Source organism: Notamacropus eugenii, chromosome 1, assembly GCF_028372415.1.
Source record: "Notamacropus eugenii isolate mMacEug1 chromosome 1, mMacEug1.pri_v2, whole genome shotgun sequence".
Taxonomy (NCBI): domain Eukaryota; kingdom Metazoa; phylum Chordata; class Mammalia; order Diprotodontia; family Macropodidae; genus Notamacropus; species Notamacropus eugenii.
Genome location: NC_092872.1, coordinates 403,608,897 through 403,629,966, shown reverse-complemented (window position 1 = coordinate 403,629,966; position 21,070 = coordinate 403,608,897). Strand labels below are relative to the sequence as shown.

At 37.2% G+C, this 21,070-nt stretch overlaps 1 protein-coding gene and 1 pseudogene across 1 annotated transcript; both read right to left on the bottom strand.

Annotated features, from left to right (window-relative positions):
• Positions 1 to 1,072: 1,072 nt before the first annotated feature.
• On the bottom strand, positions 1,073 to 9,511 carry SMIM23 (small integral membrane protein 23). The gene is made up of 4 exons (XM_072642178.1): positions 9,345 to 9,511; positions 3,822 to 3,873; positions 3,526 to 3,593; positions 1,073 to 1,430 (listed from the first exon to the last, which is right to left on the bottom strand). Exons 1-4 carry the CDS (start codon positions 9,429 to 9,431, stop codon positions 1,230 to 1,232), a joined length of 408 nt encoding a protein of 135 aa, XP_072498279.1. The 5' UTR covers positions 9,432 to 9,511; the 3' UTR covers positions 1,073 to 1,229.
• Positions 9,512 to 19,200: 9,689 nt separating this feature from the next.
• LOC140517981 (NADH dehydrogenase [ubiquinone] iron-sulfur protein 8, mitochondrial pseudogene) lies at positions 19,201 to 19,814 on the bottom strand (annotated as a pseudogene).
• Positions 19,815 to 21,070: the final 1,256 nt, after the last annotated feature.

Genomic DNA, 21,070 nt, shown 5'->3' with positions numbered 1-21,070 from the left:
GACTTTGAAATAAAAATGTGAATCCTAAACAATTTATTTATTTACTTTTAAGATTTATTTAGACATTTGTAATATTTAACATTTATTTTTGTTATAATATTTATTAAACATTTATTTAAGCAGTTGGAAGGATCTATAGGACAATATAGTGTTAACATGTTATACCTAGGTGATATATAGATGTATAAATATGTGTGTGCATATATATACTTATATATACATTAATCTATAGTTAGCTATCTAATCCATCCATCTATCTCTTCTAAAGGTGAGAAAAAGAGGAGAAAAAAAGCATTCATATAGCACCTACTATAATCCAGGTACTGTGCTAAGTGCTTTTTGCAAATATTATCTCATTTAATGCTAGCAAGAACTTTGTGAGGTAGGTGCTATTATTATCTCCACTTTACAGTTGAGGAAACTGAGGTTAGGTTACTTGTCCAGGATCACACAGCTAGTAAGTATCTAAGAGTGGCATTGAACTTAAGTTTTCCTGACTCCAAGCCTAGCATTCTGTTCACTACCTTTATTTCTAATTTGATGTTCTATAGACAACTTGAACTCAATATGTCCTGATTAAAATTCATTATTTTTCTCTTCCCAAATGTTTACCGTTTCTCCTATATTCTTGTCAAAGTACCACTTCTAGTCATTCAAATTTGCAACATCAGTCATCAGCTCTTTCATCTCCCATGTCTAACAAGCTGTTCTTTGAGGTCAGGAAATGGTGCTTGTGTGTGTGTGTGTGTGTGTGTGTGTGTGTGTGTCTGTGTGTGTGTGTGTTTGCATCTCTGCCACCCAATACAATGCCCAATACAATAAATGCTGGTTGAATTGCTTTCTCATTCCCTCCTGTTTAGCCTATACTGAGCCTATACTTATAAATAAAGAAATAATATCTCTTCTTCTTGATACATGCTGGGGGTGGGAATTGCGGAGGGGAGAGCTCTATATTTAAACTGGAAATGACTTTTTCTCTTCCAGTGTTCCATGGTTGGAGTTCTGCCCTGATCTGCATTTCCTATAAGTTAGAAGGCAATCAAGGTTAACGAATCACCCATGGAGACAAGTGTTGTGCTTGGTTTTCAAATTATTTTATTTTTTGTTTTACTGCATAGCTCAAGTAACCAAGCTCCATCTTGTCCACCATGTCATATTGCATTACAGTCAGAAGTGTTTTCATCAGCTGTCCCTCCACATACTCCATTACAGCCTTATCCCCAGAACACTTAAAAGTGATTTGTGAGGGTTACACACTTTTCTTCTGACCCCAGATCCTTTAAGTGATAATCTAACCATTCTTCCAGGTCTTTCACCTGTTGTTCCAGGGCCCTTAATTCTTGCTCCAGTCTCTCCTGAAGGACGTCTAGACTCTCTCTCAACCACAGTCCCATAGGCTTGACTGGTTCCTTGAGTTGATTATCAAGTTTCTGAAAGACAGAATGTTAAAGGGTTTCCCAATCTCATTAATCTACAAATATCTTTGAGCCTCCCCCCATCCTTATCCAGTCATGGTACAATGATTGGTCTTGTCAACCTCAAATCTAATATACTTAAACACATATGGCAACCTCTCATCTTCCTCCCCAATCTAAATTTAGCAAAAGAGAGTGAGGAAACCCAGAGGAACCCACTACATTACCCAAATATTCTAGGAAGCTTTCTTGCGTTGGCTATGTAATGTGGTGCTCAAGACATTACCCAGAAGGACATTTTCTTTCAGCAATCTCATTTCAAAAACTTTCTTCACACAGAAAAGTGTGGGTAAGGGGGATAACGGTGTCTCCTAATGCCTATCTGGGACCTAAATACATGGTGTACTTTGTATGTTTAATCCATCTCTCAAACAAGATGAGGGGGGAGGGGAAGGGCAGCCTTGATACAAACTCTCTGTGAATTGTGATTCTGGATTGGTGGAAGAATACTAATGCCACCCTGCATAAAGGGATAAAGTTGTTTTGAGATCTTTGGGGAAGAAAAATTTTCTCCATTGATTCTTTGACAGAGGGCACTCATAGTTCTTGACTCTCCTGGGAACTGACTCAAGACATATAGAGAAGACAGAGGCTTTGGAAGGCAGCCATGTAGGCAAAACTGGCTCCATAATATGTCCCTTATTTCCTGTTTGCATCCCTAGGGAATTTCCCCTTGAGTGAGATCAGGGCCCCTCTCTTGGTTGATCCTAGATCTCATCTCAATCTTCTGTAAAGATATGTAAAGGGCTCCTTCAATCTTGGTGAATTTCTCGTATAGTATAATCTGTATAACTTCTGATTTTTGCTCACTATTTTTTTGGATAAACAGATTCACTCACTATTCTGTATTTGTGATGATCTTTTGTTTAACTAGAAGTTGGTGAGAAGGGACCAAGCTGTCAGTATAAGCTTGAAATATATTTCCTCTTTTTAAGGGAAAGCAACCAGGAAAGCTAATGGGTTTTTTTTTTGTTTTTTGAATTTTTTTTGCTTTTGAACCTAAAAATTGTGCCTGTAGACCAGAAATATTTTGCGACAGAAGGAAATAGATATCATTTTAGTCCTGTCCTCTCTTTCTCAGGGCAGCTGGGTGTCACAGTGGATAGAGTGCTGGGCCTAGAGTCAGGAAGATTCATCTTCATGAGTTCAAATCCCAGTTTCAGAAACTTGTGTCTGTGTGACCCTGGGCAAGTCACTTAATGCTCTTTGCTTCAGTTTCCTTATCTGTAAAAGGAGCTGGAGAAAGAAATGGCAAACCACTCTAGGATGTTTGCTCAGAAAATTCCAAATGAGATTACAAGAAATCAGATATAACAGAAACCCTTTCTCGCAGTGACGGACAGACTAGGTAACGTGTCTATAACCTACCTACCATTTTCATATTGAAAATTTAACAATTGGCTTTTGTGAGATGTTCTAACTGGCTCCAGCATACACGTTTGGAAATCTCAGATTATTCAAGCATAATAAATATTTTTCACTCTTTCATGTGTTTATTTTGTCTTTAAAAGGAGATTACAAATTCTTTAGAGGCAGGGACTATTTCTGTACTTCTTCATGTCACTATAGCAGTTAGCACAGGACCTTCCATATAGTTAATGCTCAATAAATACTTCATTCCATAGCAAAGACATGAAAGAGTGAGCAAGAAAGAGGTCTTAGAAAGGACAAAATTATTGGTAAAAATAGTTAGGCACTATATGATAGAGTGCTGCATGTGATGTGGATAATAAATAAGGAGGACATGAGTTGGAAAAGATAGAGATCATTTCATACTAAGGTTCACAGGGAAGGGTTTACGAAGGAGGTCATTTCTGAACGACTCTGAGCAAGTCATTTCATCTTTATATGCCTCAACACCTCCTCAGGCATTATCTTTTAAGTGTCATGATGGACCAGTAGGATCTGGATGGTGACAAAGGGAGAGGATAGATCAGTGGGGAAAATTGGAATGAATATGACATGTATGCGAATCCTTAAGGGTACAACTGCCAGGTCAGGGGAGACCTGTGTGAATGGTTTACTTCAAACGTAGTTTCTGGTTCTGTACCTGGGAAATGCCATGATTCTGATGGTAATGACATTCTTTGATCCCTTCTGAGGTCTCCCAGCTTTTTCCTGAAACCAAGATACAAACATAGAAATTCAATTTTACAAGAACGGGGCAATAAATGGTACATATGGTTCATATTTCTAAGGCCTCTCCCTCATCCCAGCCCCAAATCTGGAGGATAGAAAGGGGACAGAGAAGGAATGGTGACTGTGGCTTCTTCCCCAAATACATCTCCGGTTACCTGCTCCCTTGACTCCTCCGTAGGGATATTCAGGGAGCTCAAGCTATCTTACCTGATAACCACATGGCCACGTACAGGAACAAAACCAGCGCTATCAGTATGCTCTGCAGGTCAAGATAGAGAAAAGGGAAAAGGAAGGAGAGACAAGAGAAGTTAGAGTTTCCTGAGGATAGAGACCCATCTATTACTGCGGCATTACATATAAAACATAGTTAAGCATGGTACTTTCTAAGAGAATTTAAGAAGTGCCAAATTCATTAGTTCAAATTTATATAAAAGCAATAAATTTGAACAACTTAGTAAGTTTGATCAATATAATGACCCACCACAGGACTTAGGATGAAACCAACTTTCTGTCTCGACAGAGAACTGATGGACTCAGTACAAAGTTGAAGCAGATATTTTTTCTTTCCTTATTATTATGACTTTGGAACATGGCTAATGCAGAAGTTTGCTTTGCAAATGTATACATATTTGTAAAGGGTTTTGTTTTTCTTGCCTTTTCAATGGGTGAGGGAGGGGAAGAAGAGAGGGAGAGAATGTGGAGTTGAAAATAAAATAAAACTGAATAAAACAACTAATTCAAATCCACAAATATTTGTTGAACATTTATATATACAGGACTCTTTGCTAGGTTCTATAGTCTTCAAGGAATTTGTAATATCATTTTAAACATAAGATGAATTCATGAAATGGTGAAGAATACATTTTATGCTTAAATAATCTGAGATGTCCTTAAGTGTGTGCTGGAGCCAGCTTGAGACTCTCACAAAGAGCAGGTTGTTAAATTTTCAGCATGAGGATTTCAATCTTGGAAACTGACAAAAGCTAAAAATCAGGCATCCATTTGTGGTTTTGTTGATTGTTTCTAGACTTAAAAAGTGATGAGGAAATGTGGATCATGGGCATACATACATACATGCATATTTACATATATATATTTATATGTATATATCTTTATAGACACAATTATTAAGCATTTATCAGTAAACCCCAGGTAAGGGCTGGCAGACTCAATCTGTCACCTATGACACTTAAAAGATAATGCTTGAGGAGGTGTTGAGGCATATAAAGATTAAGTGACTTGCCTAGTCATTGAGCAAACAAGTCTCAGAGCCAGAATTTGAATCTAATTTGAACTGAGGTCTTCCTGACTCCAGGATTTCCTGCACTTTGTTCACCATACCATAAGGCCCTTCCTTCTTTGACAGATTTCCACCAATCAGCTGATCTATCAACAAATATTTTATTAATTGCCTCCTATTGGCAGACACTATGCTAGACCCTTGAAGATATAAATACAAAGAATGAAATAATCCTGACTCACAAGGAATTTATGTTCTAATGAGACACCAGATACAAATATCTATCTATCTATCTATCTATCTATCTATCTATCTATCTATCTATCTATCTATCTACACATACATATATAGCATGCATATATGTATGTGTATATGTATGTATACATACACACCTGCAAACACAGAACATAAATATAAAGCGAATAAATGCAAATATCTTTGTTGTGTCATTTTAATCATGTCTGACTCTTTGTGACTATATTTGGGGTTTTCTTGGTAAAGACACTGGAGTGTTTGCCATTTCCTTCTCCAGCTCATTTTACAGATGAGGAAACTGAGGCCAACAGGGTTAAGTGACTTGTTCAGGGTCACACAGCTAGTAAGTGTCCAAGGCAAGAATTCAACACATGAAGATAAGTCTTCCTGATTCCAAGCCCAGCATTCTATCCACTGTGTCACCTATATTTACAGAGCAGTTAAATAAAAGGTGGATTTTCAGGGAGACCGTTGGTATTTGGGAAAATTGAGAAAGGTTTCATGTAGAAGATGGTACCTTAGTTACATCATAAAGGAAGGGAGGATCTTTAGGAGGTAGATGTAAGAATGCAGTGAATTGTAGGCATGTGGAATGGTCAGTGCAAAGGCAAGGAGACAGGAGATGGAAAGGGGAAATGTGAGGAAGAGAGAGAAGACCAGTCTGTCCATTTGTCTGGATCACAGAGTATAGGAGGGACAGTAATGTCCATGATGCTGGAAAGAGAAATTGGAATCAGCTTGCATAGAGCTTTAAAAGCAGGAACTTATATATTATCTTACAAGCAACAGGCAGCCACTAGAGTTGATTGAGCAGAAGAGTCATTTGGTCAGCTTTATGCTTAAGAAAAATTACATTGACAACAGTGTGTGGGATGGACTGGAGTGGTAACAGATTTGAAACAGAGAGGCCAATTAGAAAGATGTTGTAATAATCTAGGCGTGAGGTCATGAGGGCCTGAAATGAGAGTGGTGGCTGTGTAAGTGGAGAGAAGGGATTGGACTCAAATGCTGTGAAGGTAGAAATGGCAAGATTGGGCAACTGATTAGACATTGGGATGAAGGAGAGTATAGAGTCAAGGTTAATGGTCAAGGCTTATGAGAGACTAGAAGGGTATTTTGAAAAGAAAGAGAGAAGTTTGGAATAAGAGAGTTCAGTTTTGGACATGTTGAGTTTGAGATGGCTCTGGGGTTTGAAATGTCCAGTAGATAGCTAGTGATGTGAGTCTAAATTTCAGGGGAGACAATAGGGCTGGGTACATAGATCTATGAGTCATCTACATATCCACAGGCGATGATGAAGTCACAGAGAATATAGAGAAAGAAGAGAAAAGGATCCAGGATGGAACTGTGGGGAACACTTACAATTAGGGGACATGACATGGATAGTGATTCAATAAAGAAGACTGAGGAGTGGTCAGACATGGAGGCAGCAATCTAGGAGAGAGTGAAAAAGAGGAAAGCATGTCTGTGAAGGAGAGGAGAGTCAAAACTGTCAAATGCAGCAGATAGATTGAGAAGGATAAGGCTATGAAAAGACCATCAGATTAATCAATTAAGAGACAACTGTTAGTAAATTTGGAGAGAGTAGTTTCAGTTGAGTGATGAAGTTCTAATGGAATGAGAAGTGGGTAAGGCATCAGTGTTATATACTAGAAAGAGTATTGGAACTAATTGTTAGATCATGTTAACATAATAAAATTGTGCTTCTTAGTTTATAGACTTAGTGCTATGTTAATTGAACAATGACATACAAAAACTTTAAAGTACTAGACAATATGGTAATAAAATTCATTTAGAGGAACAAAAGGTCCAGAATTTTAAGAGAAATGATTTTTTAAAAGTAGTAATGAAGGTAGTATAATGCTACAAAATCTCAAAGTGCATTATAAAGCAGTAATCATAAAAAACCCTTTTGAGCACGGATTTAAAAATAAAAATATTTATCAGTGGAATACACAGAAAGAGGCATTCAAAGGTAAAAGTCCAATATTTGATTATATTTCCAATATTTGATTAACTAAAGAACGTAGAATAGTGAAGCAAAGACTCTATATTTGGTAGCATGTCTGGGAAACTTGAAAGCAGCTTGGAAGAAATTAGGTTTAGACCAAGCATTTTGCAACATATATGCTCTAAATAGATAAGAAACCTGAATATAAAAGGTCACATTAAAAAACAATTGGAGGAAGACAGAAGGAGGTATTTCTTTAACTTATGACTACCAAACATGGTAAAGGGGTGATCAAAAAGATAGATCTTTTGATTACTGTATACAAAATTAAAAAAAAAAACTTTTTGTATGAACAAAATGCATATAGAGTAATGAGAAACTGCAGTGGAAAAATTGTTTCATGACATGTCTTTAATAAAGGTCTGCTACCAATAAACTCAGGAAATAACAAATATATAACAAGAGCCATTTCCCAACAGATAATTGGTCAAAGGATTAATCAATTGACAGAAATTTATTAAACCCCTGCTACGAGCCAGGCACTGGGAATAGAAAGGTCAAAAACAAAATAATCCCTACTCTCATCAAAGAGTTTTACATTCTATTTGAACAATTTTCAAAAGCTGAAAAATAAATTGTCAGTGACCACATGAAAAAAGGCTCCAAATCACTAATAAGAGAAATGTGTATTAAAACAATGAGGTTTTATATCATTCTCAGAAAATTGGTGAAGATGACAAAAATCTGAAAAATTCATTGTTTCAGAGGCTATGGGAAAACATACATACACCAATGCACTGTAGGTAGAGCTATGAATAGATAGCAACCACTAGTAAAATAATTTGGAACGATGCAAGGGAAACACTGAATTATTCATGCCCTTTAATCCTACTACTGGGTGTGTATCCTAAGGTGATTAAATACAGGAAGAAATATTCAAAATCATCTATCTATCTATTTATCTATCTATCTATCTATCTATCTATCTATCTATCTATCTATCATCTATGTGTCTGTCTATCATCTATCTGTCTTAGCAGCAAAGAACTAGAAACAAATTAGATACCTGTCAATTGAAGAATGAATGAAAAAACTGTGGTATTTGAAGGTAATGGAATACTATTGTGCAGTAAGGAAGAACACATTCAGAGAATTCAGAGAAGCATAGGAGGATTTGCATCAACTGATACAAAACTGATATAAATACATTTTTTTCACAAAGTGAAAAAATTAGAACCAAGAAGATATTTGCAATGATAATAATGTAAATGAAAAAAGATTCTTTTAAAAGAAAGACAAAACATAATAAATTTAAAACTAATGATTCATGATCATGGAGAACAAATTATGAAGCATATCTCCTTCCCTTTGATGGGGAATTAGTAGATTCTGGGGCAGAAAGTGGCATATATAGGTTATGTGGTCTCTGCATTGACATTATTTTTGCTTAATTGTTTTTCTTTGTCAAAAAAGAGGCAATTTGGGGGGATTAGGACTGGGGTAGAGAGCAGAGTATGACTGATATAAAAACAAAAGACATTAATAAAATTTTATTTTTAAAAATAATGCTGAAATCAGAATCAGAGGACTGAGTTTAGACTCCTGGACCTGCTACTTATTAGCTCTAGAGTCTATACTCAATACGTGTTAGGTTAGTCACTCCCCATTTTCTGGGCCTCAGTTTCTCCATCTGTAAAATGAAGTGATTTGACCGAAAGACCTTTCAGGTCCCTCCCAGCTCTGAATCCTAGTGTTCCATATTACCACAATTCTAGTCTTGGTTCTTCCACTTACAACATGTGTAATAATTGCCACCAACTACTCTGCTTGAGTTTCAACCTGTCCAACATTAATTATCTCCCAGGAGAAATTCATTACCGTAATTTTATCATCATGTAGATTGATTTAAGCTTTGATGCTCAATGTCTCATCACCTGCCTCTTCCCTTGTATTGGACAGTTGGAGGGCAGAACAATACATTCTTCCCAAAGCTTCATTTTATAGAGGGCTCAGAATTGTCCAGCTAACTTATCATCATGTCCCACCTCTTCCCACAGCAAACTGAGGCAAACAGAGTGAAGTGACTTGTCTGGGGTCACATAGCCAGTAAGGCTCTGAGGCCAGATTTGAACTCAAGAAGATGAATCTCCCTGATTCCAGGCTGAGCTCTGTACCACCTCAGAGACTAGTTAAACACAATAAATGATCAAGAACTGAACAGAATAAATATATAAGTATCAAAACATGGCACAGATATGGGCTAATCCATATGGGCTAATCTCACCTGTTTTTTGTCTCTAAAAGCATTGACAATTCTTCCAGATGAGTCTGCGTTTCTTCTCCAGACAATGCCTTCATGTCCAACCTGCATAGTCTAGATGAAGATACTGAGAAGTCAAATGAGTTCAACTAGACTTCCTGCCAGCTCCATCTCACTGACTATGTTCCCTCTCAAGACTGCTTTAAAGCATCCCTTTATTCAGGAATCTCACACCATCACACTGATGTCATAAAAGGTGATGACTTTAGGCTAGGCTATAACCAAGTGGGCAGAGCAAATGAGGCCTCTAGAAAACCCAGTCTTGTCTATGTGACTACAGAAGTCAGAAATAAGGAGAGCCTTAGATACGACTAGGAAGTAGGAACATTTGGTTCGTGAGGGTTCCTTTCCCAATTCCCTGCTCATGAATTCCTCCCCTAACTCCCTTCCCCACACTGCTGCAACCTTGTCAGAATATGCTTTCAATGACAGTGTCTCATACTCATCTAATCACCTCCCTCCCTCCCAATACAGTTTACTTTTTCATTATTTCTTTAAATCAGTTCTTGCTAGGTGAGTAATAGCTAATTACTGTTAATATGTTTGTCATCTGAAGGGCTATAACATTTATTTTTATCATGGCAGAATAAGGATCTCTTAGGTTGTTGTGTGAACAAAAACTAGTTTAAGATTTGATAAATCTGATTTTCTTGTTGCCCTTTAAACATGTTGATTCATTTTGTTCTTATATCATAGTCATTTATTCTGATTGTATCCCTTGGAGTATACCCCTCACTCTCTCCTTTCTTCCACTTGGCATATTTTGTCCCCAGCCAGTGAGCTTTTCATTGTAAGAAATAAAAATGGGCAAAGCCAATCCACAGAGCTAATGACAGGGAATACAAATTAAAAAAATCTGACAGTATTTGCAAACCACAGTCCCGTATTTCTTTAACAAAAAGGGGAAGTAGATTTTCTTATCATTTCTCTGAGGCTACGATAAGTCATCACAATTATACAGTGGTTGTTCAATTGTTTTCAGTTGAGTCTGACTCTTCATAACCCCAGTTAGCAAAGATACTGGAGTGGTTTGTCATTTCCTTCTCTAGCTCACTTACCAGATGAGGAAACTGAGACAAATCAGGTGATTTGACTTGCCCAGGATCACACAGGTAGTAAGTGTCTGAGGCTGACTTTGAGCTCATGTAGATGAGTCTTCCCACCTCCAGACCCAGCCCTATGGTGCTGCCCTAATTATAAAGTATTTGCCCTCATTTTTCTTTTGCTTTACATTATTAGACATGATGCATATTGTTTTACTGGTTTCCCTTATTTCACTCTATTTCAGTTCATGAGAGTCTTTCTATGTTTCTCTGAATTCTTCCTACTTGTTGCTTCTTGTGCCATAATACAATTCTATTACGTTAATCATTTTGAGTATCCATTTCTTTTTCCTGGTTCTTTGCTAACATGAAAATGCTGCCATGAATATTTTGGAATATGGGGAGGCTTTCTGTCAATATTTGGTATTCTTGAGGGGGATCTCTGAATCAAAAGATATGAATAACTTAGTTAAGTTTTCTTGCATAATTATAAATTATTTCCCAAAGTGGTTAGATTGCTTTACTGTTCCACTGCTATTTTATTTTAAAGTATTTATTTAATGTTTAATTTAATATATTTTAAAATTTAATTTCTAATTTAATATATTGGCATAATTAATATAGTAATTTAATTAAATATATGATTTAATATTAATATAAATGGAATATTTATAGTATTCCACTAGCGATTTTATCTTCTCATAACCCCTGAAACATTTACTATTTAAATTTTTTTTTATCTTTGTCAATTTTCTGAATGAGGTAAAACTTCATTTTTTGAATAGAAAATGGGTGCTTATCTTAGTAGTGATTTGGAACAATCTTTCATATCCTTTGAGAACTGTTTGATCATATCCTTTGAACATTTGTCTTTTGGGGAATAGTTTTAGTCATATGTATTTTGTTAGGTTTTTTGTATATCTAAGAAATTAGACTATTTTCAGATTTCCTTGATCTCAAGACTTTTTTACTCAATTGACAGTTTCTTTTCTTAATTCTAGCTACATTGGTTAATCTCTAACCATTTGCATTCATTTTATGAAACAAAAAAATGTATTTAAAATATATGAACTTGGAGAAGATAAATAGGAATCAGTATGCTCATAAACTCAGATTGTGCCTGTGTCCTCTGAAGAACTCTCTGATCATAATGGTTGGACTGAAGAGATCTTTGTTCATAAGTCATCATTAATGTCCTTCACCAAGAGATCTCTGATAATAAGTCATCATATACATACCTTACCACACACATCTTTTAGCCATTTGACATCAGGGATGGGGTGAGTCACCTTTACCAGTAGATAGGAAAAATACATATATTTGTGGATGCTTTCTCTTTTATTTCTCTATGAACTAGCTATTTAATTCTCCAACTTGATAAACTTCTTCACACTAAAGTAGAAACAACTGATAGCTACTAAGGAACCTGGGAGATGAAGATCTACCATTTCAGAGCCCTGACCTAAGGCTTGTCACTATTTTCCTACATGCCCTGGGCAGGTCTTTAATGATGAGCATAGACAGGGTCAAAAGATGGATGGGTTTTCATGAGGTCCCACTCCACGTAAACACTATGATTAAGAAGGCTAGCTCATGTTCAAGCCTGGGGCATCAGAAAACAGTCCCTTATAACAGTTTAATCAGCAGTAAAGTAAGCCTGCCCTGCCTGCCCTGTCTTCTCAAGTTTGCTGGGCTTATTGCAATGTACATCCTATGTATTTGCTTTGGGAGTAAACATGAACTATGCCAATGACTCAAGCTATTCAGCACCAATTTATCCTCTTAATGGCTGGGACTCGTAGTGGTTTAGTACATCATCAGTTCTATGCTATGATAAGATCTGACTCTGCCCTTTCTCTCTAGGTATTTCTGGAACTTTCAAGTTGAGATAGTCAGCAGCTCCATCCAGGCCCCCAATGAAACTCATTTTCAGCTACCTAGAAGCTACGTTGATTTTGCTCAAGTGAAGACATTTCAGTTTTATGTAATTAAAATTGTCTGTTTTGACTTTCAGAGTCTCTATCTGGTTTGGTTAAAAATTGTGCATAGCTACAAAAAAATTACCTCCAGGAAGGTCTTTTCACAAGAGTCATTTGAAGATGTAATGAATAAAATGTTCTAGAAACACTTTTAATAATCAATTTTTCTTAATTATGGCTAGCAGATAATTAACAAAATAATGGTCATTGGCTTTCTTTTATAATCAATGACAAATCATGGAGGCCTCTCAATGCTTAACAGTTAATGACAGAATGAATATTCTAATGAGAGGTGGGTCTATTCTCATCAGAGGCTGTGTACCTGACTCTGATCATGTCACTCATGGACAAAGAGAGACTTATCTCAAGCTACCACTCCCACCTCTGTGCAACTTATATAAAAGGATCTATCCTCCACCCAGTCAATGAACAATGAACATTAGTGGGGTAAGAATTATACCTAGATAAATGGTCTGGGTGGAGTGACTTCTTTGACCTGGGTCAGAAATACCTGTGAGAGGCTGGACTTTGAATGAAGAAATTGAAAGAAAAAAAAACACCTGGCTTCTCTCTGCCCCCCTCCCTTATTGTTTATTAATAAGAGAAATAATAATTTCTCTCGAAGAGGAAATCTGTATATAGGGACTTCTATGAGAGATAACAATATGGTAAATATTTATTAAGCACCTAGTATGTGCCACACGTGGTACTAGGTACTATGAATACAGAGACAAGAATGAACCAGTCCTTGAAGAACTTACATTCTACTAGAATCATAAAATGTTCAATGTGGAAGCCACGTTGAAGATGATTTAGGCTAACCTCATTTTGCAGAGCAGTAACCAGAAGGCCAGAGAGACCCAAAGACTTGCCCAAGGTTCTAGTGATAGAGCTAAGATTGGGTTGAAGCACTCTCAGGACAATGCTCTTCCACTTCTCTGAAATTAAGGAACAACTTCTCATCAGCTCAAAGACACTCCCAAAAGCCGTTTGCGACCATAGATAAAGGCCTTTCCCATGTTCAAAGCACTGAGCTGATTAGATGGACTTTTTCCTAGTGGAAACATTTCAAATGTCAATTACATTTGCATGGTGATTGCAATTAAGGTAATTGTAGCGCATCAATTGTAATGAATTACAGTCATGGAAAAGAATATGACTAAAAACATTTTCTGGGAAGCCAAATGGATTCCTTCAGGAAACTTTTCTGAATAATAGCAGACAGCTATGTGACCCTCTGTCATTCGCTTTGATACAAGTTTCCTCGAGACTCAGCAACAAGGAGTCAGAAGAGAAAAAAGATTGAGGGTCTTCGCAGGGTAGAAGGCATTAGAGGCTAAAGACAGGGCACCACTAGTGGGCCAGTGGGGTAACTTTGTTTTTCAGGCATTTAATCATGTTTGACCCTATGATTCTGAATAAGGTTTTCTTGGCAAAAATTGTGTAGTGGTTTGCCATTTCCTTCTCCACTGGTAAGCAGAGGTTAAGTGACTTGCACAGGGTCTCACAACTAGTGAATGTCTGAGGCTGGATTTGAACTCTGGGCCCAGCACTCTATCCGCTAAGCCACCTAGTTAGTTGTCTCCAGGGGCAACTTAATAGCACAGCTCTACACTAGAGATCCCAATCATAGATTTGGAGCTGGACAGGATGTTATAGGTCATCTAGTTAAATCTTTTTATTTTATAGATGAGAAAACTGTATTTTAGAAATGTCAGTTGACACATCCAAAGTCTCAGATTTAGTGAGTGACAGAGCGAAGGCCAGGGTCAGGACTGGAACACAAGTCCTCTGTCTGATTTTACATTTGGAATTCTTTTCATCTATCCACACTGGCTATGTTCCCATGTTTCACACCACAGTGGCAACATATACTGTTGAATCTGTTTTGCATCCCCAGCTCCCCTCCTCTTGAGATCTATCATTGAAAAATACCCAGAGATAACTTAAGCCTTGTCCAGAGGAAATGAGAAGTAGTGATGATGCTTATGCCAGACTTATGTTAGGTCTCTTATCTCTCAGGTTCCTGAGTTGACATTAGTTGTTTACATTATAGTGTGACTAAATTTCATTGATCATAGAATTATTTTGTCTTTGTTTTGTTGTTCAGTCATTTCAGTTGGGTCCTACTCTTTGTGACCCCATTTAGGGTTTTCTTGGCAAAGATATTGGGGTGGTTTGTCATTTCCTTCTCCAGCTCATTTTACAGATGAGGAAATTGAGGCAAATGGGGTTAAGTGACTTGCCCAGAGTCACACAGCTTGTACTTATCTCAGGTTGGATTTGAATTCAGGCAGATGAGGCTTCCTGGTTTCAGGCCTGGCACTCTATCCACTGCACCTCCTAGCTGCCCCTCATTTCAAAAGTCATAGAATTATAAGAATCTTACAATTGTAAAGATTTTAGAGGCCATCTAAATGCATTACCCAATACAGAAATTTCCTCTACTACATTCCCAAGAAAAGGTCCTTCAGTCTCCATTTCAACACCTTAAGTGACAAGGAGCTTACTACCTCATAAGTCAGCCCTTTCATTGATGAGTAGCTTCAATTATTATGATATTAAAAAATAAGTTTTTGTGTTCAGATAACAATTATTTCTGGAAATTCTTCCTCCCTCTTCCTCCATTAAACTCTTTTTGGGACCACCACCACCACCAGCACCACCAGCATCACCACCACCACCACTACCACCACCACCACCACCACCATCACCACCATCACCACCATCACCACCACCAGCACCACCATCATCATCATCATAATTTGGAAAGCTTTGATTATCTTAAAAGCACTGCCTAATTGTACAATCATGGAATCTTAGAGTTGAGAGAGACCTCAGAGGTCATCTAATTTAACCCTTTCTCTGAAGTATGATTCTTCTATATAGCATCCTTTTTAAAAAAAAATATTTATTTTAACATTCATTTAAAAACATTAAATTCCCTCCCTCTCACTCCTCCCCAATCCATTGAGAAGGCAAGAAATATGATATCAATTATAAATGTGAAATCATGTAAAACATATTTCCATATTAGCCATATTGCAAAAAGGAAAAATAAAGTGAAAAAGTTATGCTTTAATCTGCAGACTCCATCAGTTCTTTTTTATTTTAAAATATTTTAAATATTTTTTCCTAAAATTTTTTTTTAATTTTGAGTCCCAAATTCCCTCCCTCCTCTACCCTCTCATTGAGAAGGCAAGCAATTTGATATAGATTATACATATGCATTCACGCAAAACATTTTCACATTAGTGATGTGAAAGAAAACACAGACCAAAAAAACCCCAAGACCCAAGAAAATTAAAGAATATTAAAAAAAGTTTTGATCTACATTCAGATTCTAACTCTAGAGGTGGATACCATTTTTTCATGATTTTTAGAATTGTCTTGGATCATTGCATTGATCAGAATAGCTAAGAATTCACAATTATAGTATAAAATTGCTGTAGTGTGTATAGTATTCTCTTGTTCTGCTCACTTCGCTTTGCATCAGGTCATTTAAGTCTTGCCAGGTTTTTCTGAAAGCATCCTGTGGTCATATATAACACAATAATGTTCCATCACAATCGTACCACAGCTTGTTCAATCATTTCCCGGTTGATGGTCATCCTCTCAATTTCCAAATCTTTGCTACAAAAAGAGCTGCTATAAACATTTTTGTATATATAGGTCCTTTTCTTTCTTTCTTTCCTTTTTTTAATCTCTTCAGGATGCAGACATAATAGTGCTATTGCTGGATCAAAGGGTCATAGTCTTCTAGCCATTTGGATATAGTTCCAAATTACTCTTCAGAATGGTTGCATTAGTTCACATCACCACCAACAGTGCTTTAGTGTCCGAATTTTTCCATATCCCCACCAACATTTGTCAATTTCCTTGTGTGTTATATTAACCAATCTGAAACATGTGATGTGGTACCTCAGAGTTGTTGTACTTCGCATTTAACCAATAATGATTTAGATTAATAGTGATTTAGAGCATCTTTTCATTTGACTATAAATAGCTTTGATTTCTTCATCTGAAAACTGTTCATATCCTTTGACCATTTATCAATCGGGGAATGACTCATATTCTTATCAGTTTGATTCATTCTCTATATATTTGAGAAATGAGGCCTTTATGTGAGAAACTTAGGTAAAAATTTCCCCCTAAGTTTCCTGTTTTCCTTCTGATCTTGGCTGCATTGGTTTTATTTGTGCAAAACCTTTTAAATTTAATTGTAATCAAAATTACCAGTTTTATGTGCCATACTGTTCTCTATCTCTTGCTCAGTCATAACTTTTTCCCTTATTCATAAGTCTGACAGGTAAAATATTCTATGCTACCCTAATTTGCTTATAATATCCACACCACATACCCATTTTGGTTTATACTTAGTTTATGCCAAACTGCTTTCTAGTTTTTTTTAGAAATTTTTGTCAAATAATGATTCCTTGTCCCAAAATCTTGGATCTTCGGGTATGTCAGACACTAGATTACTATGGTCATTTACTATGTATTGTGTACTTAATCTATTCTACTGATCCATCCCTCTATTTCTTAGCCAGTTCCAAATTGTTTTGATGATTACTGCTTTGTAATACAATTTGAGATCTGATATTGCTAAGACACCTTCACATTTTTTAAAAATTAATTCCCTTGATATTCTCAATCTTTTGTTTTTCCAAATGAATTTTGTTATGATTTTTTCTACCTTTATAAAATAAAATTTTGGTAACTTGATTGGAATGGCACTGGATAAATAAATTAATTTAGGTATAATCATCATTTTTATTATACTGTTTTGGCCTATCCATGAGCAATTAATATTTCTCTAATTGTTTAGTTATATATTTGCATGAAAAGTGTTTTGTAATTGTATTCATATAGTTCCTGGGTTTGTCTTGGCAGGTAGGATCCCAATTATTTTATACTGTCTACAGTTACTTTAAATGGAATTTCTCTTTCTATCTCTTGCTGCTGGGTTTTGTTAGTAATACATAGAAATACCGATGATTTATGTGGGTTTATTTTATATCCTGCAATTTTGCTAAAGTTGTTAATTATTTCAGGTAGTTTTTTAGTTGATCCTCTGGGATTCTGTAAGTATAACATCATATCTTCTGCAAAGAGTGATAGCCTCTTATTGCCTACCCTAATTTCTTCAATTTCTTTTTCTGTTTTTGTTGTTATAGCTAACTTTTTTTAGCACAATATTGAATAATATTGGTGATAATGGGCACCCCTGACCTTATTAATGGGAAGGCTTCTAGGTTATCCCCATTACACATAATGTTTGTTAATGATAGTTTTAGATAGATACTGTTTATTATTTTAGGGAAAGCTCCACTGATTTCTGTGCTTTCTAGTGTTTTTAATAGAAATGAGTGTTGTATTTTGTAGGAAGTTTTTTTGTATTTATTGAGATATGATTTTCATTGTTTTTAAAAAGTTGACATAGTCAATTATGCTCATGATTTCCTTGATATTGAACCAGCCCATGCATACATTCCTGATATAATTCCCATCTGATTATAGTGCATGATCTTTGTGTTATATTATTGTGTTCTCCTTGATAGTATTTTAATTTTTTTTTGCATCAATATTCATTAGGAATATTGGTCTGTAGTTTCCTTTCTCAGTTTTTCCTCTTTCCTTTGATTTTCAGGATTTCTAATTTAATGTTTAATTGAACATTTAAAATTTTTTTCCTCTTCTAGGTTTTAAAATTTGTATTTGCACAATCAAATCTTATTTTTTTATTTTACACACTCAGTTCATTAATATATTCTTTCTCTATTTTATTGACTTAGAAGTATAAAATTTCCCCTAAGTGTTTCTTTGGCTGAATCCCACAAATTTGGTATGTTTTCTCATTGTTGTCATTCCTCTTAATGAAATTCTTTATTGTTTCTCTAATTTATTCTTTGACGCACTCATTCTTTAGGATTTGATTATTTAGTTTTCAATTAATTTTTAACCTATCTTTTCACAGCTTTTTATTGAATGTAATTTTTTATTGTATTATGCCAGGCCTAGAGGCCTGTGGGCTACCCGAGTCTTCTTACCTCACCTCCCGAGGTCTTCGGCTGGCCAAGCCGGATGCTCGTATGAGAGAAAGGACGTTCCAGAGTCGAACAAGGGTTGAGCTTTATTCAGGGTTCTGGTTACAAGTGCAGGGAATTCTTCCTTAGGAGGGAGAGAGAAAGATCTCCCAAGGAGGCAAAGATCTTACAATAAGAGACTGGAAGTAGAAGTATAAGTGGGGAGAGAGGGGGAGGGGAGAGAGGAGAGAGGAAAAGCGGAGCCTTGTGTCCTCACACGTGGCCCCTCCACCCAAGAGAGCTTTCAGGCTTTCCTGATCCTACTTAAGCTCTCCAGCCACATAGTTTGCATCTAAATACCGTGCTGTTAGGTGTGCCCAGATCCGGGACAATCTCGAGGGCGGGGAGAGCTCTCTCCCATCACGTTTCTCACGGGAAGAGGCGGAAATACACGAGATAGCTCGGTTCACCTCAATTCCCAGTCGTTTCCTGGGGGGTCTTGTGAGAACTCTAAGATTTAGAAGTTCCCACCTTTACCCGCCCAAGACTGTCCACATGGAATTGAGCTTCCATCCCCAGCAGTATTATGGTCTAAAAAAAGATGCATTTAATATTTCTGCTTTTCTGTGTTCACTTGTGAGGTTTTTATACCCAATACACAGTGGATTTTTTTTTACAGGTTTACAGGTTTTATTCTGGAGGCCCAGACAGGATTGGGGGCAGCTGCCCTTGGCCAGGACTGGGTGCAAAGGGGGTGGACTGAGCTCTGACCTCACCAGTATAAGAAGTTGACCTGGATGTTGGTGACAATCTCAGCCTCCTACTTGTCCCCATTATTCAGAAGCTTATTTTTGTTGTAAAGCAACTCCTCATGGGTGTCTATGGAGAATTAAAAATTGGGGCCCTTCATGATGGCATCCATGGGGCAGGCTGCCTGCAGAAGTCACAGTAGATGCACTTGGTCTTGTCGATCGTAGCAGGTTGTCCTGTGGCTGCCATCTGCCCTGGGCTTAGCCTCGATGGTGATGGCCTGGGCTGGGCAGTTGGCCTCACAGGTGATATACCACTCCTCCTCTGAAGGGTAGCGCCTCAAGGCATGCTCTCCATGGAAGCAAGGGCTCAGAAGGCTCTTCTCAGAGGGATAATTGATGGACTTGGGCTCCCAGAACAGGGAATTCAGAGTCATCCCCAAGCCTCAGAAGGGATCTGTCTACAGCAGGGTTTGGGCTGTATGGTCAGTCACAGACTTCATGTCCATGGTGGGTTCCTTCACATTCAGGTACTTGAAGGAGAAGGCAGAGGAGGGACTGCTGTGTAGACCTCTGGTCAGGCCTAGTCCTGTGCCTGCCACCTGGGAAAGGACAGAGCCATGTTAGGGCCCCTCATGTGGAGGAAGCTTCTCCACTGCTGAACCTCTACAGGCTGAATTTTTGTGAAGGTTCTGTGTACAGCTAGGAAAAAGGTATGCTCCTTTCTATTCCCATTCAATTTTCTCCAAAAGTCTATCATATCTAGCTTTTCTAAAATTACGTTCACCTCCTTAACTTGTTTCTTCTATTTTGTCATTCTTTTGTTTCTTGATGTCTCATAGAGTCATTAGTTTCCATTTGTCCAATTCTAATTTTTCAAGAAATTATTTTCTTCCATGAGCTTTTGTACCTCTTTTTGCATTTGGCCAATTCTGCTTTTTAAGTAATTCTTCTCTTCAATGGATTTCTGTGCCTCCTTTATACTATTTGACCAATTCTTTTTTTTTTGAAGGTGTTGTTGTCTTCAGTATTTTTTTGTGACTCTTTTACCTTGCCAAGTTGTTGACTCTCTTTTCATAATTTTCTTGCATCATTCTCATTTCTCTCTTCAATGTTTCCTCTACCTCTTTTATCTGATTTTTAAAATCATTTTTGAGCTCTTCTAGGAATTCTTGTTAGGCTTCTATCCAATTCATATTTCTTCTTTGAAGTTGCACTTATAGCTGTTTTGACATTGACGCCTTCTTCTGAGTTTGTGTCTTCTTCCCTGTCACAACAGAAGCTTTTAATGGTCATGTTCTTTCTTTGTTGTTTGCTCATTTTTTTCAGACTGCTTAAAAAAAATTTTAACTTAATGTTAAAGTTGGGCTCTACTCCCAGGGTAGAGGGGTGGGGAGGAATCTGTCTCAAGCTTCAGGTTTTTGTGCTGCTGTTTTCAGAGCTAGTTTTGGGAGCAGGGAGGTATATAAGTTTTTGGTGCTTCCAAGTTGGTATGATCCAAGGAGATGTGTGGTCACTGCTCTGCTGCCTTGTGCTCTGGTCTTTACCCAGGAACAATGATCTTTCCCCTACAATTTCAAGTGCTAACACTGCTCTTGGCCCTGGAACTGGGACCAGGTCCCTTGCTTTCCTGTAACCACAAGTTATAACTTTCCTATCTACTTTGAAACCAATGCCCCTGCTTTCCTGTGAATGCCTACAAGCACTTTTCACCCTGGAAGTGTGACCAGGGCCCCTTCACCCCTGTGGCCACAAGTGCTAGTGCACTAGTACTACTTCTCTTCACCCTGGAGCTACAGCCTAGAACTATATATGGATAATGTAATAAGGTCTCACACCCAGTACTAGCAAAGGATCTCTGTAATATCTTTCTGACCAGCTTTCCCAACCCCC

What these genes read in the sequence shown, in the direction of transcription:
- SMIM23 (XM_072642178.1), bottom strand. Translation starts at nt 9,431, where the DNA reads ATGCAGGTTGGACATGAAGGCATTGTCTGGAGAAGAAACGCAGACTCA. An exon ending in CTTTTAGAGACAAAAAACAG is followed by an intron (nt 3,874 to 9,344) that starts GTGAGATTAGCC and finishes CTTGACCTGCAG; the next exon opens with AGCATACTGATAGCGCTGGT. An exon ending in AGAATCATGGCATTTCCCAG is followed by an intron (nt 1,431 to 3,525) that starts GTACAGAACCAG and finishes TCTGTCTTTCAG; the next exon opens with AAACTTGATAATCAACTCAA.